Source organism: Sceloporus occidentalis, unplaced genomic scaffold, assembly GCF_023333645.1.
Source record: "Sceloporus occidentalis isolate IW3139 unplaced genomic scaffold, rSceOcc1.0.p SCAF_21, whole genome shotgun sequence".
NCBI classification, from domain to species: domain Eukaryota; kingdom Metazoa; phylum Chordata; class Lepidosauria; order Squamata; family Phrynosomatidae; genus Sceloporus; species Sceloporus occidentalis.
In genome coordinates, this window is record NW_028317001.1 from 5,753,025 (window position 1) to 5,773,974 (window position 20,950).

At 46.7% G+C, this 20,950-nt stretch overlaps 2 protein-coding genes across 2 annotated transcripts in view; one reads left to right on the top strand and one right to left on the bottom strand.

The window, feature by feature from the left end:
• Positions 1-20,950, top strand: part of LOC149301480 (uncharacterized) — a 228,908-nt gene that overhangs the window by 193,039 nt on the left and 14,919 nt on the right. The gene's annotated exons all lie outside the window — the stretch shown is intronic.
• Positions 5,517-20,764, bottom strand: LOC149301483 (uncharacterized). The gene is made up of 5 exons (XM_089484019.1): positions 20,606-20,764; positions 18,524-18,592; positions 13,409-13,478; positions 11,096-11,197; positions 5,517-8,069 (listed from the first exon to the last, which is right to left on the bottom strand). Exons 4-5 carry the CDS (start codon positions 11,160-11,162, stop codon positions 6,271-6,273), a joined length of 1,866 nt encoding a protein of 621 aa, XP_089340145.1. The 5' UTR covers positions 11,163-11,197; positions 13,409-13,478; positions 18,524-18,592; positions 20,606-20,764; the 3' UTR covers positions 5,517-6,270.

Here is a 20,950-nt window from a genome sequence, read left to right on the forward strand (position 1 = left end):
AAATTGCTCCCCCAACTCCATTCTTTCTGGAACTTCCACTAAAAATCCCACCTAACATTATCAGATGCCTTTTCCGTGTTAATGCAGATCAAGGCAAACTTCTTGTTATGGTTGACATTATAATACGTGAAGCTGTTTAAGATGGTGGTTCCAATGTTATTTCTTATTTGCCTTCCTCACAAAGAGCCATTTTGCTCTTCAACTATTGCTTCTGCTGCTAAAACCCTTTTTAATCTATTGGCCATAATTTGAGTATATATATTTTATAATCCATATTAAGAAGGGATAACGGTATGTAATAAGTCATCTGAGGGCTGTCTTTCCCTTCTTTCAGGCTTAATGTTATACTTGCTCCGTTCCAGGTCTGAGGTATTCCTTCTATCTTGATTAAGCTTATCAGTTTATACATAATGGTTCCAGTAATTGATTTTAAAAAGTTTTATAAAAGATAGCTGTAAAGCCATAAAGGCCCAGAGATTTCCCTGCTTCTTTAAACTTTTTATGGCTTGTATCATTTCTTGCCTCAATACTATGGAAGAAGAAGGAGACCCCCCCCCCCCCCTCAAAAAAAGATCTCTGAGGAAGGAGTGTGTTCCACGGTCGATCAGCCCTTACACTTTTTGTGTTTGTTCTTTGTAAAATACATGTAAATTCTTCTGAGACAGAGGTGGAAATGAGAGACAATAAATAACTATTAAGAACACTCTGTTAAGACTTTAATCCAGTATGAATCACATGAAGCCATTGTTTTGGGGAGAAGAAGGTGCAGAATGGAAACGTGTACGAAAATGATTGATGTGAATGTTTACATGAGACGAAATTGACAAGACCTTTTTGATTTAAAAACCCCAAACCTGAAAAAGGCGTTGCCTGCTTGGCCTGGGGAGACCTAGGTTTCTTGTGGGGCTTTCTTGGCCGGTTTCTTCAGAGGGGCTTCTTGGTCACTGACATCCTCTGAGGCTGAGAGAGTGTGACATTGCCCAAGGCCACTTCCCAATGGGTTTACAGGAGGAATTGAAATCCTGGCCTCAAACCAGTACACCAGATTGGCTTCAAATACTTCAAAAAACTGCACTTAAACCCAGGAATAATCCACAGGATGGAGCCATGGAGGTTAAAGTGGTATAAAACTGCTTTATTTATCCTTCAGTTTGGTGTGCGATTAGTGAAAGGAGGAAGGATGCAAAGGAGAGAAGGAAAGAGTTTGGGAGCAAAGCCATGGATATTCAGGGGAAGTCGTTTTAGCGATCTGGGAAAGATGCCAGGCTGAGTCCTTTGCTTTTTTTCTTTAAATACATTTTATTGAGTATTAAAAACATACACTCAAAGCATATACATTGTTCCTTCATCAGATCTTCACCATTGCAAATACAGTTACACCAGTTAAGCATTAATTCCCACTTATTTTGCAATACACACAAATTCATAGAACAATATGCATTACTATCTACAAGAGCGGCTGAGGATAGAGAGAGAGAAAGCAAAGCTAATTTTGTACATACAACTTTGCACCCATTACCTCCATGTTTCTTGCTAGCTCCATTCCAACATTTCCTGAGTCCTAATGGCATTCGGTGGAGCTATTCCACATCTTTATCAGGGACTTAAGGAGGAAAGAACAGAGGGCATGCCAATCCCATTTGCAGGTGACCCCAAATCCGCAGGAGTAGCTAAATACCTCAGAGGAGAGAGAGGCAGTTTTACATTCACTTTGGGAACTCGGTCTCTTATTAGACCTCCATTGGGCTTAAGCTACAGCTCATAAATGTGTCATTTCCAGAACATTTGTGGTGAGAGTAGAAGCTTGGGATTGTGACTTAATCCTGGTGAGGGGAAAACCTTTTAACACTGGCACCATGAGAGAAATAAAGAGTCTGAGAGGGAAAATCATTGGGCCAGAGAGTGTCACCCAGGCAGAGAAAACAAAGACCATAGGATTTGCCACGAATGCAGTGGCCAGGGCCATTGGGAATATCGCTGTCCTAATAAGAATAGCCAAGAAAAGGAGGCAAACTGTTGAACCAACAAGTGAACTAAACTCAGCCCACAGTCCTCCAAAGTCCTTAATCAGCACCTCATAAAAATATGCATTTCTCAGATATACTCATTTGAGCCTATTGCGTTTTCCATAGAGGGGCATAAGAACGAAGTGGCAGAAAGGACTTGTAGAAAGTGGACCACTTCTATTCCTTTGCTCCCACTAAATCTGGAAATGGGAGCTTTAAAACCATGGCACAAAAATTCATGGCAAAAGACAGGTTTATGTCCAGCAAAAACTGGAGATGTGAACTCATCTCTATGTTCCGCTGGCATTAGGAAACTCTTAAGAAACCCCTTTAACAAAGGGCTGTTTCTCTAGAAGTATGTGATGTGAGGAAACACATTTCCTCCTCCTTAGTGTGCCAAAAGCCAATACATATTTGTGCCTTTGGGTTGCGATTGTGTGTTTTTCTCTCCTGGACACTCTCCAAGACCCAACAGCCAAGCCCTGGATCACGACTGGCCCCAGTCCACCATTTTGAGTAGCATTCATTGCTTTGGTAAACCTTCAGTATCACAGAACTTGAATGTATGTCAGGTGTATGGAATAAACTCTGGTTTATGGAATAGGTTTGGTGAGATTTATTCAGAGGTTTGCCATTGGCTTCCCCTGAGGGCAACTTGCCCAAAATCAGGCACTCGTTTCCAGCCCTTGGGAGTGACTGAAGTCATGCCAAAATAATATGGTCTCCACTTTTTGATAAAAAGCATGATGATGATGATGATGATAAGCTTTATGTCCTGACAAAAATTCAAAATGACCTGAATAGACTAGAAAGCTGGGCCAAAGCTAACAAAATGTAAAGTACTGCACTAAGGGTGGAAAAATGAAATGCACAGATATAGGATTATGGGGGAGGTGAGACCACGCTGAAACCTTCGTGCCTCTGCTGCTGCTGCTGCTGCTCCACAGACAGAGGTCACCTCTGCGCATGCGTGCAGGGGCCCTTGACCTCTGGCGCGCGGGGCATTTGAGTCCTGGCATTCCATAACTGCCACAGAACCAGGAAGTGTGGGCTGGAAGATGATGCCATCGCAACGGAATGGCTTCTACAAAGCTTTAACTGCCTTTTCATGCCAGTAAATCCTATAAAAAACATGGCTCTTCCACATATTACTGGAGGTCCCGGGTCCTTTACTACTAAGGACCCCTCCAAAATCACCACTCGACTTTTTACCAGTGCCGGAAGAGACTACAGTCTCTCATACCACAATTACTGTCTTAAATGAGGAAAGAGGGGCCAGCGGAGGTGTGGACACTGGGAGAGAGGAGATGAGCAGGTTCACCAAACGGCGAAACAGACGGGACCCTGGGATGTCAGAAAGGAGTGGACCAGCCGACACAGGAGGCCCCAGGATGGACTATAAGAACACGCTTACTGAAATGATTGCAAAGACATGCAAGCTTCATGAAGAGCTAGCAGAAGAAAGGCGGAAACGCTTTGAGGTTGAAAAGGAGAATGCCGAACTAAAGAGAGAAAGAAGCCAGCATCTTCAAACCATTAAGTATCTTAACAAGCTCATGAGAAATGAGTTTGATGGCATGTATGAAGAAGAAAGTGATTGAATATGCAGAAAGTTGGAGAGTAAATAGGCTACTTCGTGGAAGAGCTGGCCTGCAAGATTGAAAGAAAAAATACATTTACAACAGTTTTATATCCTGTTGAAGACACTTGTAAAGCCGTTTGTTTGTTTGTATCTGAATGTTTTATTATTTAATGTCATCAAGGCCAAGTATGAACATACCCTTGCACCTGATTTTAAGCCATGCCCCTCCCTGCATGTGTTAAATAGTGTTGGTGTTTTGAATGGTTTCTTTGTCACTATACAACTCTAAACGTTTCATTTAAATGTTTTATTATTTAATGTCATCAGTACACATATATACACACATAGCCACATTAGTTTTTACATATGTGTGTATGTATGTATGTTAGTTTTGCCTGTTAGATACAGATATATATTTGTCCTAACAAATTGGGATTATGGGGGACACCTGCCTGAATGAAATTACGTGTGAAAGGGATCTAGGAATCCTGGTAGACCACAGGTTGAACATGAGTCAACAATGTGATGCGCCAGTTAAAAAGGCCAATGCAATTTTAGGTTGCATCAATAGAAATATAGTTTCTAGATCAAGGGAAGTAATAGTGCCACTGTATTCTGCTTTGGTCAGGCCCCACCTGGAATATTGTGTCCAGTTCTGGGCACCACAATTCAAAAAGGATGTGGAGAAACTGGAGCTATGTGTCCAAAGGAGGTTGACTAAAATGGTGAAGGGTCTGGAAACCATGAAGCCCTATGAGGAAGGACTTAGGGAGCTGGGTATGTTTAGCCTGGAGAAAAGAAGGCTAAGAGGTGATATGATAGCCCTGTTTAAATATTGAAGGGATGTCATGTTGAGGAGGGAGCAAACTTGTTTTATGCTGATCCAGAGACTAGGGCCCCGTGGAGCAATGGATGCAAGCTCCAGGGAAAGAGATTCCACCTCAACATTAGGAGGAACCTCCTCAGAGTAAGAGCTGTTCGACAGAGGAACACATTGAATCCCTTGGAGATTGTGGTGGGGTCGCCTTCCTTGGAGGTCTTTAAACAGAGTCTGGATGTCCATCTGCTGGATATGCTTTGATTGAGAGTTCCTGCATGGCAGAAGGAGGTTAGACTGAATGGCCCTTCTTGGGGTCCCTTCCAACTCTATGACTCTATGTTGAATTTCATTCTGTTAGCTTTGGCCCAGTTTTCTAGTCTATTCAGGTCATTTTAAATCTTGATCCTGTCCTATTAGCTACTCCTCCTAGTTTGGTGTCATCTGCAAATTTGATGAGTATGCCTTCTATTCCTTCATCTAAGTCATTGATAAAGTTGTTGAATGGCAGACTGCGTCCAGGACAGAGCCCCACTGGACACCCCACTGGTCACTCCTCTCCAGCAGGAAAATGTTTACTATAGTGATGGGAAGAGATGTGCTTTGGCCAAAATGGATATATGTATGGATATATGTGTATGTGTGTGTATATATTACTTTTAACGTTTTATTTTGGGGTTCTGAGGGTGAGAGAACATGGGGGTCTTGGAGGGAAGGAGAAACTGGTTTCAGCTTCCAGGCTTTCTTTGGTTCTTGGTCCAGATGCATCTGCACTGTAGAGATAACGCAGTTCGGCACCGCTTTAAGTGCTTTAGCTCCCCTCCTATGGAATCCTGGGATACGTAGTTTTACAAGGCCCTGAGCCTTCTCTGCCAAAGGATGCTGGTGCATCACCAAACTACAAATCCCATAATTCCATGGCATGGAGCCAGGGCAGCTAAAGCAGTGTGAAACCGCCTTCTTTTTTCTACAGTGCAGATTCACTTTGGTTCTCAGCTGTGCCCTCACAGGGCTGGCTATCTACTTTGTAGTAAATAATATTGTGTTATTTGTGAGAATAAGACTTAGGCCCATTCCGCACGGGCCTTTGCAGTTCCCCCGTCATATACTAGGGGTTGGCCGAGGACCAACTCAAATATGGGTTGGAATAATGGGTATGTGAGATTATAACATTTGTAATTTTTGTAAATATATTTGTATTTATAAGTCTCTGTTTTTCTGTATTTGCTTTTATTGACAATAAAGCTTTAAAAAAATTACGTTTTATGAAATAACAATCTCAAACAATAGAGAAAAAGAGACCTTGGGAAAGAGGCCAAACCCCTCAGAAATAGGCAGACAATCAGAGTGAAGGAAGGGACAAAGGATCGACCTCAGTGGCCAAACTCTAAGTACACAGCTATTCCTTGCAACCCAACACTGTTCCCCTCGGGAGGAAAGGGATGCCGCACCAGTGAGGTCCATAGCGGCTTCAATATGGTCAAGATCACTCACAGCGTCATTGACTGCCACCTCATCCAGTTTCACACCATACAGAATCCTTTTTTCACTAACATTAGTCACAAATCATAGAGTTGGAAGAATTTAGCATATACGATCTCGTCCTTCTTTCCTTCCTGGGAGGAACCCGGGGGTCTGGCAGGGTCTTCTGGCCAAATTCAGGCAGTTTTCGCCAGAGCTGGGGATTCTACAGGACTCCATTTGGACCCTGAAAGACGCAGATCAGCAGAAACATCCATTTAATCAGCTATCCAAGGCTCAAAAAGATCCCAAAAAAAAGACATAACTTCCCCCAAAATAAGCCTTCATTGTGCATTTTTAGATAAGGTAGGCCACTTTATTATCCCATTCTATATTCCATGCATTTATAAGGTTTCTCCCATGTGGGTTCTTTGATGCGAATGTAAACTTCCACTATCACTGAAGCTCTTCCCACATTCCATGCATTTGTATGGTTTCTCCCCTGTGTGGGTTTTTTGATGTTTATGTAGATGTCCACTCTGACTGAAGCTCTTCCCACATTCCATGCATTTATATGGTTTCTCCCCTGTATGTGTTCTTTGATGATTACGTAGAATTCCACTGACACTGAAGCTCTTCCCACAGTCCATGCATTTATAGGGTTTCTCCCCTGTGTGGGTTCTTTGATGTGAATGTAAACCTCCACGGTCACTGAAGCTCTTTCCGCATTGCATGCATTTATAGGGTTTCTCCCTTGTATGTGTTCTTTGATGATTACGTAGAGTTCCACTCTCACTGAAACTCTTCCCGCATTTCATGCATTTATACGGTTTTTCCCCTGTGTGGGTTCTTTGATGTTTATGTAGACTTCCACTATCACTGAAGCTCTTCCCACACTCCATGCATTTGTATGGTTTCTCCCCTGTATGTGTTCTTTGATGATTACGTAGAGTTCCACTGTCACTGAAGCTCTTCCCGCATTTCATGCATTTATAGGGTTTCTCCCCTGTGTGGGCTCTTTGATGTTTATGTAGATTTCCACTCTGACTGAAGCTCTTCCCACATTCCATGCATTTATAGGGTTTCTTCCCTGTATGTGTTCTTTGATGTAGACGTAGATTATTACTCAGACTGAAGCTCTTCCCACATTCCATGCATTTATATGGTTTCTCCCCTGTATGTGTTCTTTGATGATTACGTAGAGTTCCACTGTCACTGAAGCTCTTCCCACAGTCCATGCATTTATAGGGTTTCTCCCCTGTGTGGGTTCTTTGATGTAAATGTAGAGTTCCACCGTGACTGAAGCTCTTCCCACATTCCATGCATTTATATGGTTTCTCTCCTGTGTGGGTTCTTTGATGTGAACGTAAACTTCCACTGTGTCTGAAGCTCTTCCCACATTCCATGCATTTATATGGCCTTTCTCCTGTGTGGATTCTTTTATGTTTATGTAGAGTTCCACTGTCACTGAAGCTCTTCCCACATTCCATGCATTTATATGGTTTTTCTTCTGTGTGGGTTCTTTGATGAGAACGTAGATGTCCTCTGTGACTGAAGCTCTTCCCACATTCCATGCATTTATAGGGTTTCTCTCCTGTGTGGGTCCTCTGATGGGAACTGAGAGTTCCACTCCTACTGAAGCTCTTCCCACATTCCATGCATTTGCATGGCTTCTCCCCAGTGTGGCTTCTTTGATGTGTGTGTAGATTTCCACTCTGATTGAAGCTCTTCCCACATTCCATGCACTTATATGGCCTTTCTCCTGTGTGGATTCTTTTATGTTTATGTAGACTTCCACTGTCACTGAAGCTCTTCCCACATTCCATGCATTTATATGGCTTTTCTCCTGTGTGGATTCTTTGATGTGAACGTAGATGTCCACTCTGACTGAAGCTCTTCCCACATTCCATGCATTCGTATGGTGTCTTTCCCATGGGAACGCTGAAGTATGTGTTCAATTGTGATTTACATTTGCATATTCTCCCACAGACATGACACTCTTCTTGAGCTGAACCTGAAGTCAGGTGTTCAGAAAGTTCAGCACTCTGAGGGACAGAGGAGTTCTCCTCGTTCTTCCTTTGGTTTGCCCTTTTTCTTTTCAGTTCCTTTTGATTTCCAAACTCTTCTGTTTCCATGAAAGGCTCCATAATTTCCATTGACGTTGCAGGTGGCTCCTCATAGTTCCCTCTCTGCCGCTCAATACCTGCATCAGGAAAAAGGAGAAGCACTTAGGAGCCAAGCACAGTATCAATCTGAAGTACTTTATTTTATAATCTGCCCATTCCTTTAAACATGATTTACTTCCCTTTGGAATATGAGGCTCTCTCAACCAAGAAATCACCCATTCCATTCTGGTCAATTTCCCCCTTAGCTGCAATAGACTCAGATGTTCATCCTCATCTTATACAACAGGAGTTTCCAGTTCCAGAAGCTTCTGAGAAGCAAAGGAAACTCAACAGGTCTAGCAAGACTAGAGGAAGAAGACTCCCTGAAAGGGGAAAATGAATTTCCTAGTGCCAGTCTTTTCTATCTGTCCTCAGTCAAAGGAAGCCTCTGGTCAGATAGAAAAGGGAAGGAGGACCAAGAGCCAGGACTAGGGACTTTATTCTGCTGAGGGCAGTTCTACAAGTATGAGTAACACTAAACCCTGTGGACTCTATCCTGGGGACAAGCCGAACAAATGCATGGAATGTGGGAAATATTTGAGTTGGCATGAAGAACCATGTTGTCACTGGGTATGGCCAGCCCAACAGAATCATTCATAATCAACCATGGATCAGAGACTTTCCCCAGGCCCTTTGCCCCTTCATCCCCAGAGAGGAGGACATCTCTTGACCAACATCTAGGCAGGTACCTGCAGGTCCTTCTCTTTCATTGAAGCCCTGGTCAAAGGGGTCTTCTCCTCCTTCCAGGCGGGAGATGAGGTCCGGTTTGGGACAGTCTTCACAAGAAAAAAGAGAGAGGATCCTTAGCCATTGTGGTTATTTGTGAGATCTGGGATCCTCAGACCAGTAATCCACAAGGAACCTCATTCCAAAGAATTAACGTTTATTGTAGAGCTAAGGCAGAAAAGACCCATTAACACGTGTTTGCGAAATATGAGGGCTATAGTAAAAAAGCTGGCCTTTGACAGCTTCCCTCAGACCCACCCTTTCTGACAAGGACTAATCCGACACCACACATAACACCACAAAAGGGCAACGGAACCTTTCTCAGGAGGCCAGAGGCACCGTCATCACTAGCATTCCAATCTCCCAGCTAGGACCCTTCAGCAGATCTATACGCCATTAACTTCTCTACTTTCTACCAACCTCGCTCCCACCATAACTCCACCATATATAGCAGGGGTAGGCAACCTTTTTGAGCTGGGGGCCGGGTTGCTGTCCCTCAGACAACTAGGGGGCCGAAGCCGGGGGGTGGAGCTTCCACCCCCAGGGGAGGGGCCGCATGCCGGGGGTGGAGCCTCCACCCTCTGGGGGCGGAGCTTCCACCCCGGGGCAGAGTTCCCACCCCGGGGCGGAGCTTCACCCCCAGGCGCTGGAGGCCTCCCTGTCTTTGCCGGCCCCTGACGGCAGAGGCCCGCTGCCGCCGCAGGAGCCCTCCAGGAGAGCCCCAGTGACGGCAATTGGCCTCCCAGGGGCCCGCTGCCACCGTCGGAGCACTCCTGGAGGCCCCAGCGAAGGCAACGGGTCTCCCAGGGGCCCGCTGCTGCCGTTGGAGCCCTCCTGGAGGACCCCAGCGACGGCAACTGACCTTTGGGAGGCCCGCTGCAGTCGCAGGAGCCCTCCTGGAGGGCCCCAGCGACGGCAATTGGCCTCCCAGGGGCCCGCTGCCGCCGTCGGAGCCCTCCTGGAGGCCCCAGCGAAGGCAACGGGCCTCCGGGGGGCCCGCAGCCGCCGTTGGAGCCCTCCTGGAGGACCCCAGCAAAGGCAACAGGCCTCTGGGAGGCCCGCTGCAGTCGCAGGAGCCCTCCTGGAGGGCCCCAGCGACGGCAACTGACCTTTGGGAGGCCCGCTGCAGTCGCAGGAGCCCTCCTGGAGGGCCCCAGCGACGGCAACGGGCCTCCCAGGGGCCCCTTGCCACCACTGGAGCCATCCTGGAGGATCCCAGCGAAGGCAACGGGCCTCCCAGGGGCCCGCTGCCACTGCTGGAGCCCTCCTGGAGGATCCCAGCGAAGGCAACGGGCCTCTGGGAGGCCCGCTGCCATCGCAGCAGCCCTCCTGGAGGGCCCCAGTGACGGCAACTAGCCTCCCAGGGGCCTGCTGCCGCCGTTGGAGCCCTCCTGGAGGACCCCAGTGAAGGCAACGGGCCTCTGGGAGGCCCGCTGCCATCACAGGAGCCCTCCTGGAGGGCCCCAGCGACGGCAACTGGCCTCCCAGAGGCGCGCTGCCGCTGTCAGAGCCCTGGGCACCGCCATTTTGGAGGGGAAATGGTGGCGAAATCGGACGCGACCTTCTCTGAGGACGCGTGACATTTCGCCGCCATTTTTTGCCCAAAATGGCGGCAAAATCTCACGTGACCTCCGGGAAGGTTGCGCGAGTTTTCGCCGCCATTTTGGGCAAAAAATGGTAGCGAAATCTTGCACGACCTTAAGGAAGGTCACGCAAGATTTCGCTGCCATTTTCCCCCAAAATTGGCGGCGCCCATATTGGGCAAAAGCCGCAACCGGCTGTGGCGGTGGCAGGAGGAGCCAGGGGCTGGCTTAAAGTCCTCCGCGGGCTGCATCCGGCCCGCGGGCCTGAGGTTGCCGACCCCTGATATATAGATTAACATTATAACAGGGAAGGCATTAGAGGACTGGTCCTGCCATGAGGCTGGGTGGGGTCACCATCCCAGATGTTGAGTGGAGACAGATGTGTCTGTTGTGTGTATTGTGGCCTGCCTTCCACTCCTTTGGAAGCGTGGTGCCCATTGCCAGTCCAGGTCCTACACAAGTAATCGGAGCGGGTGCTATCTTGTCAGTCAGGACAATGGCTGGGGCTTCATGTGCCCAGAATGTTTGTGGCGAAACTGGGACTGAGAGGGGTCAGAGGGAGAAGGCCATGGGGCAGAGAGGAAGGTGTGTTGGGGGTCACACTCTTTCTCTCTCTCTTGGGTGTCAGTTCCCATTCTCTAAGGCCAACCTGGGACTGAGAGGGGCCAGAGAGAGAAGGCCTTGGGGCAGATAGGAAGGGGTCTTGGGGGGTCCCCCTCTTTGTTTCCTTCTCTCTTGGGGGGGGGGTCACTTACCTTTCTGCTGCTGCTGTTCTTCCTCCATCTTCCTCCGAAGCTCCTTCCGAAGGGTCTCCTTTGTCATTCTCAGATGTTCGAATGTGCAGCTCCTCTTTCTTTCTTTGGAAGAGGAAGGGAAGGGGGAGGTCAGGCTCTGCTTCTCCAAAAGCCATTCCAAAGAGAAGGGGATGAATGCAGATGGGACCCGCAAAGGGGGCTGGGAAAGGGACCACCTCCTTCCTGCTGTCTGAGCCCCATCTGATTCTATTTGGGGGTACAGGAGTTTCCCCTCTCCAAAGCATCCCCTGGGTGCAAAGCAGCCCTTTCCCTGTCTCCCACGAACCAGGGGAAGGCCAAGGGGGTCCAGGGGCATCTGCCCATGGAGGAGAGGGCTCTCCCAGAGACTCTGGGAGGCTGCAGTTTTGGGGTCCTGTTCCCTGAACTCTGATGCTAGACCTCTGTTTTGGGGAAACCTAAGTCCCTCCATGAAGCTCCAGATGCCAGAGATCCAGAGGAAGGAGCACCCAAGACTTCCCCCTGTCTCTGCACCAAGCTCTGGGGATTCTGGGTGATGCAGTCCGAGAGGAAGCCCTCCTGAGTGGATGAGCAATGCCTCCCCTTCAGGGATGAAGGCAACACCCAGAATCCTCTCTTTAGAGCCATTCTGACCAGAGGATTCTGGGGGATGCAGTCCGAGAGGATGGAGTCCTGAGTGAATGAGTAATGCCTTCTCTTCAGGCATGAAGGAAACACCCAGAATCCCCTCTTTAGAACCATTCTGACCAGGGGATTCTGGGGGATGCAGTACGAGAGGAAGGAGTCCTGAGTGGATGATTAATGCCTTCTCTTCAGGCATGAAGGAAACACCCAGAATCCCCTCTTTAGAACTATTCTGACCAGGGGATTCTGGGGGATGCAGTACGAGAGGAAGGAGTCCTGAGTGGATGAGCAATGCCTCCTCTTCAGGGATGAAGGCAACACCCAGAATCCTCTCTTTAGAGCCATTCTGACCAGAGGATTCTGGGGGATGCAGTCCAAGAGGATGGAGTCCTGAGTGAATGAGTAATGCCTTCTCTTCAGGCATGAAGGAAACACCCAGAATCCCCTCTTTAGAGCCATTGTGACCAGGGGATTCTGGGGGATGCAGTCTGAGAGGAAGGAGTCCTGAGTGGAAGAGCAATGCCTCCTCTTCAGGGATGAAGGCAACACCCAGAATCCCCTCTTTAGAGCAATTCTGACCAGGGGATTCTGGGGGATGCAGTCTGAGAGGAAGGAGTCCTGAGTGGACGAGCAATGCCTCCTCTTCAGGGATGAAGGCAACACCCAGAATCCTCTCTTTAGAGCCATTCTGACCAGGGGATTCTGGGGGATGCAGTCTGAGAGGAAGGAGTACTGAGTGGAAGAGCAATGCCTCCTCTTCAGGATGAAGGCAACACCCAGAATCCCCTCTTTAGAGCCATTCTGACCAGGGGATTCTGGCGGATGCAGTCCGAGAGGAAGGGGTCCTGAGTGGATGAGCAATGCCTCCTCTTCAGGGATGAAGGCAACACCCAGAATCCCCTCTTTAGAGCCATTCTGACCAGGGGATTCTGGCGGATGCAGTCCGAGAGGAAGGAGTCCTGAGTGGAAGAGCACTACATCCTCTTCAGGGATGAAGGCAACACCCAGAATCTCCTCTTTAGAGCCACTCTGACCAGGGGATTCTGGGGGATGCATTGCAAGAGGAAGGAGTCCTGAGTGGATGAGCAATGCCTCCTCTTCAAGGATGAATGCAATACTCAGAATCCCCTGTTTGGAGCCATTCTGACCAGGGGATTCTGGGGGATGCAGTCCAGGAGGAAGGGGTCCTGAGTGGAGGAGCAATGCCTCCTCTTCAGGGATGAATGCAACACCCAGAATCCCCTCTCTAGAGCCATTCTGACCAGGGGATTCTGGGGGATGCATTCCAAGAGGAAGGAGTCCTGAGTGGATAAGCAATGTCTCATCTTCAGGATGAATGCAACATCCAGAATCCCTTCTTTAGAGCCATTCTGACCAGGGGATTCTGGGGGATGCAGTCCAGGAGGAAGGGGTCCTGAGTGGATGAGCAATGTCTCATCTTCAGGGATGAATGCAACATCCAGAATCCCCTCTTTAGAGCCATTCTGACCAGGGGATTCTGGGGGATGGAGTCCAGGAGGAAGGGGTCCTGAGTGGAAGAGCAATGCCTCCTCTTCAGTTATATGTCTGCTGGCGCTAGAGTGACCCTTGTAAAATGAAGAGCAAGGAAGTCCCAGAGAGAGAGAAATGGTTCCCTAAATCCACTGATTGCATGGAGTTAGACAAACTTACCTCTTGAAGCAGAGAAAACGTCCAGGAAGAAGCCCCAAAAGACTAGTCTCCTCCGTTGATGATGATATTCCTGGGGAATGAGAGAAATAGATTTCAATCCAAGACAGAAGATTTAATAAAAGAGAAACATATGAATAGAGTTGAACTCACATAAGGCTATCTAATTATATGTGCTATACTTAGATAGATAGATAGATAGATAGATAGATAGATAGATAGTAAGCAACCACATATATACATATATCCGATTGTAATCAAGATATATCCGTAATAGGGAGAAGGAAAGGTCAGCTGAGGCCCTTTAACTGAAAGGTGAATTTGATGTTAGGTAGGCCTATAGTAATTTACCAGGTGATTAAACAGTTGTTAGGCAGTTTTTACATGTTCCCAGTGTATTACACTATGTTGTGTTAATTATGTTTACATGATGTTTTTAATGTCAGTTCCATTGCTGTTCTTTTGTGAGGCCTTTTTGGCCTTGCTATGCGTCACGTGTGGAGAGACTTTAGACTCACAGTTTATAAGGTAAAGCCCAGCAAATCGAGGGCAGGCTGAGGCCTAGTCCTGATAAGGTCAGAAAGAGGCATCAAGTCAAGAACAGAGTCTCAGCCCAAAACCCAGCTCTCAGGTGAACTTTTATGGCTAGTTCCAGAGATGACTGCCCTGAACAGAGACTGCACATCCTTTTTATAGATAGATAGAAACCTTTTGTAGCGGGGATTCTGACCCCATGAGACCGGGAGGGGTCTTTGAGCTATCCGGCACAAAGAAGAAGTCAGGAGTCCGAGATGGTCCAGGTTAAAACGCTTTATTTCTGCGCAGGGCGACAGCACGCCTGAATGGCGATACCAAGACTGCCGCAACCTCCCTTGTTTGAGTTACATACTTATACATTTTCTCTGTCTATCTGTGCCTTAGCATAAGCCAATTACAGAAGCAGAATAGCCAATTCCTAATTTGGGTTATACTTCCTACCTAGTCATGGGGTGATCAAGAATTGTCAAAAAAAGATTCAAAAGTTCATGAGCTAATTTCAAAATTTGCTAGCGAGATAACCAGGTGTCTCTGCAGAAACTGCTAATTGTCAAAAATAGCTTTGTGGTTAAGCTACATGAAACTGATAGGGGAGGGGGAGAGCAAAGAGTAGAACTGCCAATAGTCTTGCTGTTCAAGTGAAACATTGCTGTTTAAGCAGAGCTTGTCTACGTGGCATTTCTAGCCTTTGTTCCTATTTCTTAGCATGAGTGTAGCCATTTTATATTTATAAACTTCAAACCTCTCACTTTTAGCTTGCAAGCAGCTTCCTCTGTAGAAATATCTTGTTACACGGTTTAAGATCCAGACCATACATTTTGAACCTTCAAATGCTGATCATGGTTGCTATTATTCATTGAGCTGACATTCTAAATAGCTTTTTGCATTCAGCCTTCTTTCCCCTTGGCCCCTTTTGTACTCTCACAGTCCTGAAGGGAAGGCTCCAAAATCCTAATCCCAGGCAGTGCCCTGGGAGCCATAGCTCTCTCTCTCTCTGCAGATCAGGGCAGCAGCTGCAGTGAACAGCCCTGTTCCCTCCATCCCTCCTTCTTCACAAAAGCCCCTTCATTCAGCCCTGAGCATGAGCATGGGAAGCATGATGGACCCTAGAAGAACCAAAGGATGAAGAAGGAATAGTTTTGACATTTAAAGAGGTGCAATAAACTTCAAGTCATTCACAAGAACATAAAACCAAAGGGAGTAATATAGAAATACAGATGGGAGGATGGACAGCTGGCCATCCAGCCTCCAAAGAAGGAGACTCCACTATGCTCCAATGGAGGACGGAGAGAGGGACCGTGGGAAAGAGCCTTGGACCTTCCGGGGGCCTCCTTTTGTAAAGCCCACTGACCACTACTCCTACCTTCCCCTTGGGAACCCAAAGGGGCCCTTGCTCCTCTCCCTGCTCCTCTGGAACTACAACTCCAAGAATCCCAGCCCACACAGTCGAGCACCATGGGCCCAAAAGTATCCCCAAAACTACAAATCCCAAAAAGCAAACTTGGATATATTTATTTATTTGCCATTTCCTATAAAGGGACAGCACCTTTTTACTGTGCCATTGCATTGAATGGATTTTGCGACCAATGGAGGGAGAGTCCTGTGCTGCCCAGCTTCCCTCCCCGCGCGCGCGCGCCAGCCATCCTAAAGAGGAGGAGGGGAGGAGAGGAGGAGGAGGAAGGAGCCGGAGGAAGGGTGCCTTGAAGGGGCCAGGGCAGAATTGGGGCGGAGGAGGAGGAGGAGGAGGAGGAGGAAAGAGCCAGGGGAAGGAAGGGTGCCTTGAAGGGGTCAGGGCAGAATTGGGGCGAAGGAGGAGGAGGAAAGCTGAGTCAGTGGCCATTAGGTCTGCCTTGGTTTTTTGGGGTTTTTAAATTATTTTTAAAAATATAAAATACTTGTTTTATTTTATTAATTTTTATTATTGCTTTTTTATTTCTTTAATTTTTATTATTGCTTGTTTTATTTTATTTCATTAATTTTTATTATTGCTTGTTTTATTTTATTTCATTAATTTTTATTATTGCTTGTTTTATTTTATTAATTTTTATTATTGCTTGTTTTATTTCATTAATTTTTATTAGTGCTTGTTTTATTTTATTTTATTAATTTTTATTATTGCTTGTTTTTATTTCATTAATTTTTATTATTGCTCGTTTTATTTTATTTCATTAATTTTATTATTGCTTGTTTTATTTTATTTCATTAATTTTTATTATTGCTTGTTTTATTTTATTACATTAATTTTTTTATGAAATATATACACCCCTGCCTTGTTTTTTATTTTTTCCCCATTATGTTTTATTATTAAATATATGCAAGTGCATTTTCTGTGTATTTATGGCAATTTGAATGCTAACAAGTCTGCCTTTCTTGGACAATTATAGTGATGATGATGATGATGGTGGTGGTGGTGATATTGATATCAACAAGCCTCTGAGGCACGGCCAATGTAACTTGCTTATGTAACTTGCTGTGATTTTTACAAACTCATGCGCAGTGAAGAAAAACCACTGTCCCTTGACCAAGTACACACTTCTGAGAAGTACAATTGAACCCGAGGGCAAATACATTTCTGCCATCTGTCTAGGAATAATGCCAAAATGTCCTCCATTTTGATCATGCCTAAAAACATGCATTTATATTAACATTTTTAAAAAACCCTCAATTTTTTGCGCGTCCTCCATTTTTATAAAAATGTGTCCTACATTTGAAAATGTTGCCCTACATTTGTCCCAGTTTAGAGCTCCTGACTTATGGCAACCCTACCTGAAAGAAAAAGGATGGCAGCAGCCTGAGCTTCCTCCATTCATCCATTTTATAGAGACATCTTCTATGCATCTGAGGAAGTAGACCGGAGCCTAGGAAAGCTCCTGCTGCCAGCTCCTTTCTTCAGTGAGGCTCAAAGGCTTTAATGCCAACAGACTTCAGGGTAACAAGATCTGGCTAATAGAGAAGATTCCTAATACAGTCACTAATCCTGGATCTATCAGTAAAGTTCTGTTGATTCCTCAGAATTCTGGCTGCTTGGTTTTTCAAGGGACAGATTTCCTTTTCCAACAGTAAACTGAGACCAACCCCCCCCCCCAAAAAAACCCCAATACTTAAAAAACCCAATTCTTTCTACTCCAGCCACCTCTTTCTCCCCTTTGCTCCCACTAATAGCTAGTATCCCACTCAGCTACTACAAGTCCCATCTACATCTACAAGCAGCCCTAGCTGAAAGCATCCCAAGCCCCATCGTCCCCATACATAGGAAAACCATACATCGGATAGCATCCTAACAACTGGTTTGAATGGATGCCGTAACACTGTGCGACGGATGCGTTTCGTATGAAGCCTTTCTGTGCCATTTTAGCGCCACAAAAAGTCTTCAAAGGTTCTATAAAAACTCTGGTGCAAGGACAAACAGTTCCCAGCATTACCTAGCCCTGGGCCATGGCAGTTAAAGCAGTGTCAAAGTGGTTCATTTTGGCATTGCAGACACTGCCCAAGAGCCCTGCAGCCCCTTTGGGCTCCTTGGCACCCACTTCCTTGGGACCCTTTGGGCTTTGTCCCAACTTCTCTCTCTGGGCACCCTCTGATGGCCACTCTTGGCAACTGCTTTGGGGTTTGGAGAAATGCAGGGAGCGTTGAGGGCACTGAGGTTCCCAAAGTGTGCTCTTTACGAAGGGATCCTGGACTCCAGCTCCCAGAATCCCAGGCTCTTGGCCCATATAGCTGAGGCTCCTGGGAGCTGAAGTCCAAAACCATCTCTTAAAGGGCATAGATTTAGTGCCACTGCATTCAATTGGCCTCCTCTCCAGTGTGTCCTGAAGGGACTCTCCCAAGCTCTCTTCTCCAATGCCAATCCATTGCATCCATCAGATGCCAGGGCTTCCTGCATCAGGAAAGAGAGAGGATCATGGCCTCCTGAGCCCCTTTGCAGCTTTCCTAGGGGTGCAGATGGGTCCAGAGACCCATTTATGCCCATGGAAGTGCCAACCACAGAGGCACCCCTCGCTTGGCAAAACCCAGGGCCCTTTCTTTCCTCCTCCTCCATCCAGCTGTAAGGCTTTCCAGCAGCATTGGCATCAATGAAGGATGGAGAGAGGGGCCCTGGGAAAGAGCCTGAAGGGTCTGAAGCAATGGAGGACCTTCTGGGGACCTTTTGTGAAGCCCACTGAGGAATGTGCCTACTTTCCCCTTGGGAACCCAAAGGGACCCTTGCTCTCCCTGCTCTTCTGGAACTACAACTCCCACAATCCCACCCCACAGATCCGAGCACCATGGGATCCAAAGTCCTTTCCCATAGCATGGAACCATGACAGCTAAAACGGCATGAAACTGGATTGTCTCTGGAGCGAGGAAGTATATGAAATGGTAAAGGAAATTTCAAAGTGCAAATTAAACTTCGGCCCCAAGTCCTTTCTGTTGAGTTTGATAACAGATGTTAAACTGGAACAAAGCATAGGGGAAACTGCTTTTTTATATGTCTGTTGGTGCTAGAGTGACCCTGGCAAAATGGAGGAAGAGAAAGGAAGTCCCAGGGAGAGAGGAACGGTTCCCTCAATTCACGGATTGCATGGAGTTAGACAAACTTACCTCTTGAAGCAGAGGCAATGTCCGGAAGAAGCCCCAAAAGACTGGTCTCCTCCGTTGATGATGATATACCTGGGGAAAAGGGGGAGAATACTAAACAATTAATATTTGGTAGATATGGTTTCTAACCAATGAGAAATTAAGTTTGGAAATAAGTGTTTCAGATATGGAAATCAGGCATTTCAAATTTAATTGTCATGGCACTGTATTGACTATCTAAATACCTTTATATAGTATTTATAACTAATATCTTTTTCTTTTATTACTATCATTAGCTATTTTATTCTTTACCAGCTGTGAAAGGGATCTGGGAGTCCATGTAGACCACAAGTTGAACGTGAGTCAAGAGTGCGATGCAGCAGCTAACAAGGCCAATACGATTCTAGGCTGCATCAAGGGAAGTCTAGATCAAGGGAAGTCATAGTGCCTCTCTCTTACGCTCCACCTGGAATAATGCTGTGTCCAGTTCTGGGCAAAACAATTCAAAAAGGATGCTGAGAAACTGGAGCCATGGGTCCAAAGGAGAGGGACCAAAATGGCGGAGGGTCTGGAAACCATGCAGCCCTATGAGGAAGGACTCAGGGAGATGGTGGGGATGTTTCAAGACTGCCTGGAAACATAGGCCCCAAAGGCACTGCAGCTTAAGTTTGAGGCCCTCAAATTCGAACCCTCACCAGCCATGATGGAGGCAAAATGTGGAAATAAGGTTATTGGCCCTCATGTCTGTATGTTTCCTCCCCCTTTTCCTGGCAGGACAGGCTCCTGTCTCCCCAAATGGGATCCAGAGCCATGGTTTCCAAAGGGCAAGGTCAGTAAACAAGGGTTGCCGCTGCTGCGTGCCTTTGGTGGCTGGCCCTATAGGGCAGAGCTGAGAGAGTGTGACTTGCCTGGCAGGGCTTCTTAGGGCCCCAACAGCTTCCTCCTCCCTAAGTCTTTGCTAATGACTGGGAGCAAGAGAGAGAGAGTGCTGCAAGGCTGAGGAATGGCTCCCCAGCAGCCCTGCCAGCATCTCCTCCTCCCTCTCTTGCACATAGATCACACACACAACCACCACTACCACCACCACAACAACAACAACCTGGCTGGCTGGATTTCTCCCCGGATTCATGGACTGAGGCATGGCCACACTGCGAACACTGAAAGCTGTTCCTTTGGGCGCAAGCTACATCTCCCAGGATCCCATGGAGCCTGGAGCCATGGCTGCTAAAACGCTATGAAGCTGGACTGTCTCTGGAGCGAAGATGCAGCCAGGGTTGGGCCCAAGACAATAACCCACTTCGAGACAGCTTTAGCTGCCCTGGCTCAGTGCTAGGGAACCCTGGGAAGTGTAGTCTGCTGAGAAAGAGCTGTGGGGCCACAACCGATGACAACTCCCAGGATTCCCTAGCACTGGGTTATTTCTGTGGTGGGTTTTGGACCTTAGTCGTTAAAAAGGCTCAAGGCCCAGTCCATACTGCAGAAGTAATCATAATAATGACCCAGTTTGGGATTGCTTTAGCTGCCCTGGCTCAGTGCTAGGGAATCCTGGGAAGTGTAGTTCTGTCAGGAAGAGCTCTGGGGCCACAAGAAACTACTAATATCTCAGAAGCAGAAGTATGTATGTATGTTTGTGTATGTATCTTTGGCCTGTTACAGACTGCCAAAATAAAGCTGCTTTGGGTCTCTTTGGAGGTATGCTGTTTAAATGATGCATGCATCCTAAGAATCTGGAAGCTGCACCAAAGCTGCACTCCGGTGCTTAGGAATGGAGTGTGGCTTTGGCGCAACCTCCGGACTCTTAGGACCCATGCATCGTTTAAATAGCATACCTCCAAAGAGACCTGAAGCAGCTTTATTTTGGCAGTCTGGAACAGGCCTATATCTGTAACTCCGAAGTTGTTGGGAAATGTGGTTCTTTCTTGAGGTTCCTTAGAAGCTCAGGAAAGCAAGCAAGATTGTTTAATCTGACTAGCAGAGTAAACACACAACGGAATATAAGGCAAGCAGGAACACTCACTAGCTCCACTTTTCTCTCCCAGGCAGCCCACGTGTCCCCAATAAAACACAGTCACTTGGTTAAAGTGAACAATAAACAAGTTTACTTACAAAATCATGTGTATGAAGAGAGACACAGGTCTAGCAAGAAAGACGAGGTAGAAAAGGTAGTCTGCATGCATCAGCATGCATCCATCAGCTCTGGACAAAGGCAAGGAGATTAGTAAGTAAGTGAGTAAGTAAGTAGTAATGGCGATTCATCCTTCTTCTTCTCCTTCAGGGACAAAAGGTTAGGTGTGCTCATGGGTAAACAGGAAATGAGGAGGGGCAATGAGGAGGGGTTGTTAATAAGCAATAAACCACCATAGACATGCATTACTAGAGAGTCTCAGCATGCTAAGTTGCTATATCCCAACAGAAGTGTGTCTATATAGATACATATCTGAAGTGTGTGTG

What these genes read in the sequence shown, in the direction of transcription:
- LOC149301483 (XM_089484019.1), bottom strand. Translation starts at nt 11,162, where the DNA reads ATGACAAAGGAGACCCTTCGGAAGGAGCTTCGGAGGAAGATGGAGGAA. An exon ending in AGAACAGCAGCAGCAGAAAG is followed by an intron (nt 8,070 to 11,095) that starts GTAAGTGACCCC and finishes TTCCTGATGCAG; the next exon opens with GTATTGAGCGGCAGAGAGGG.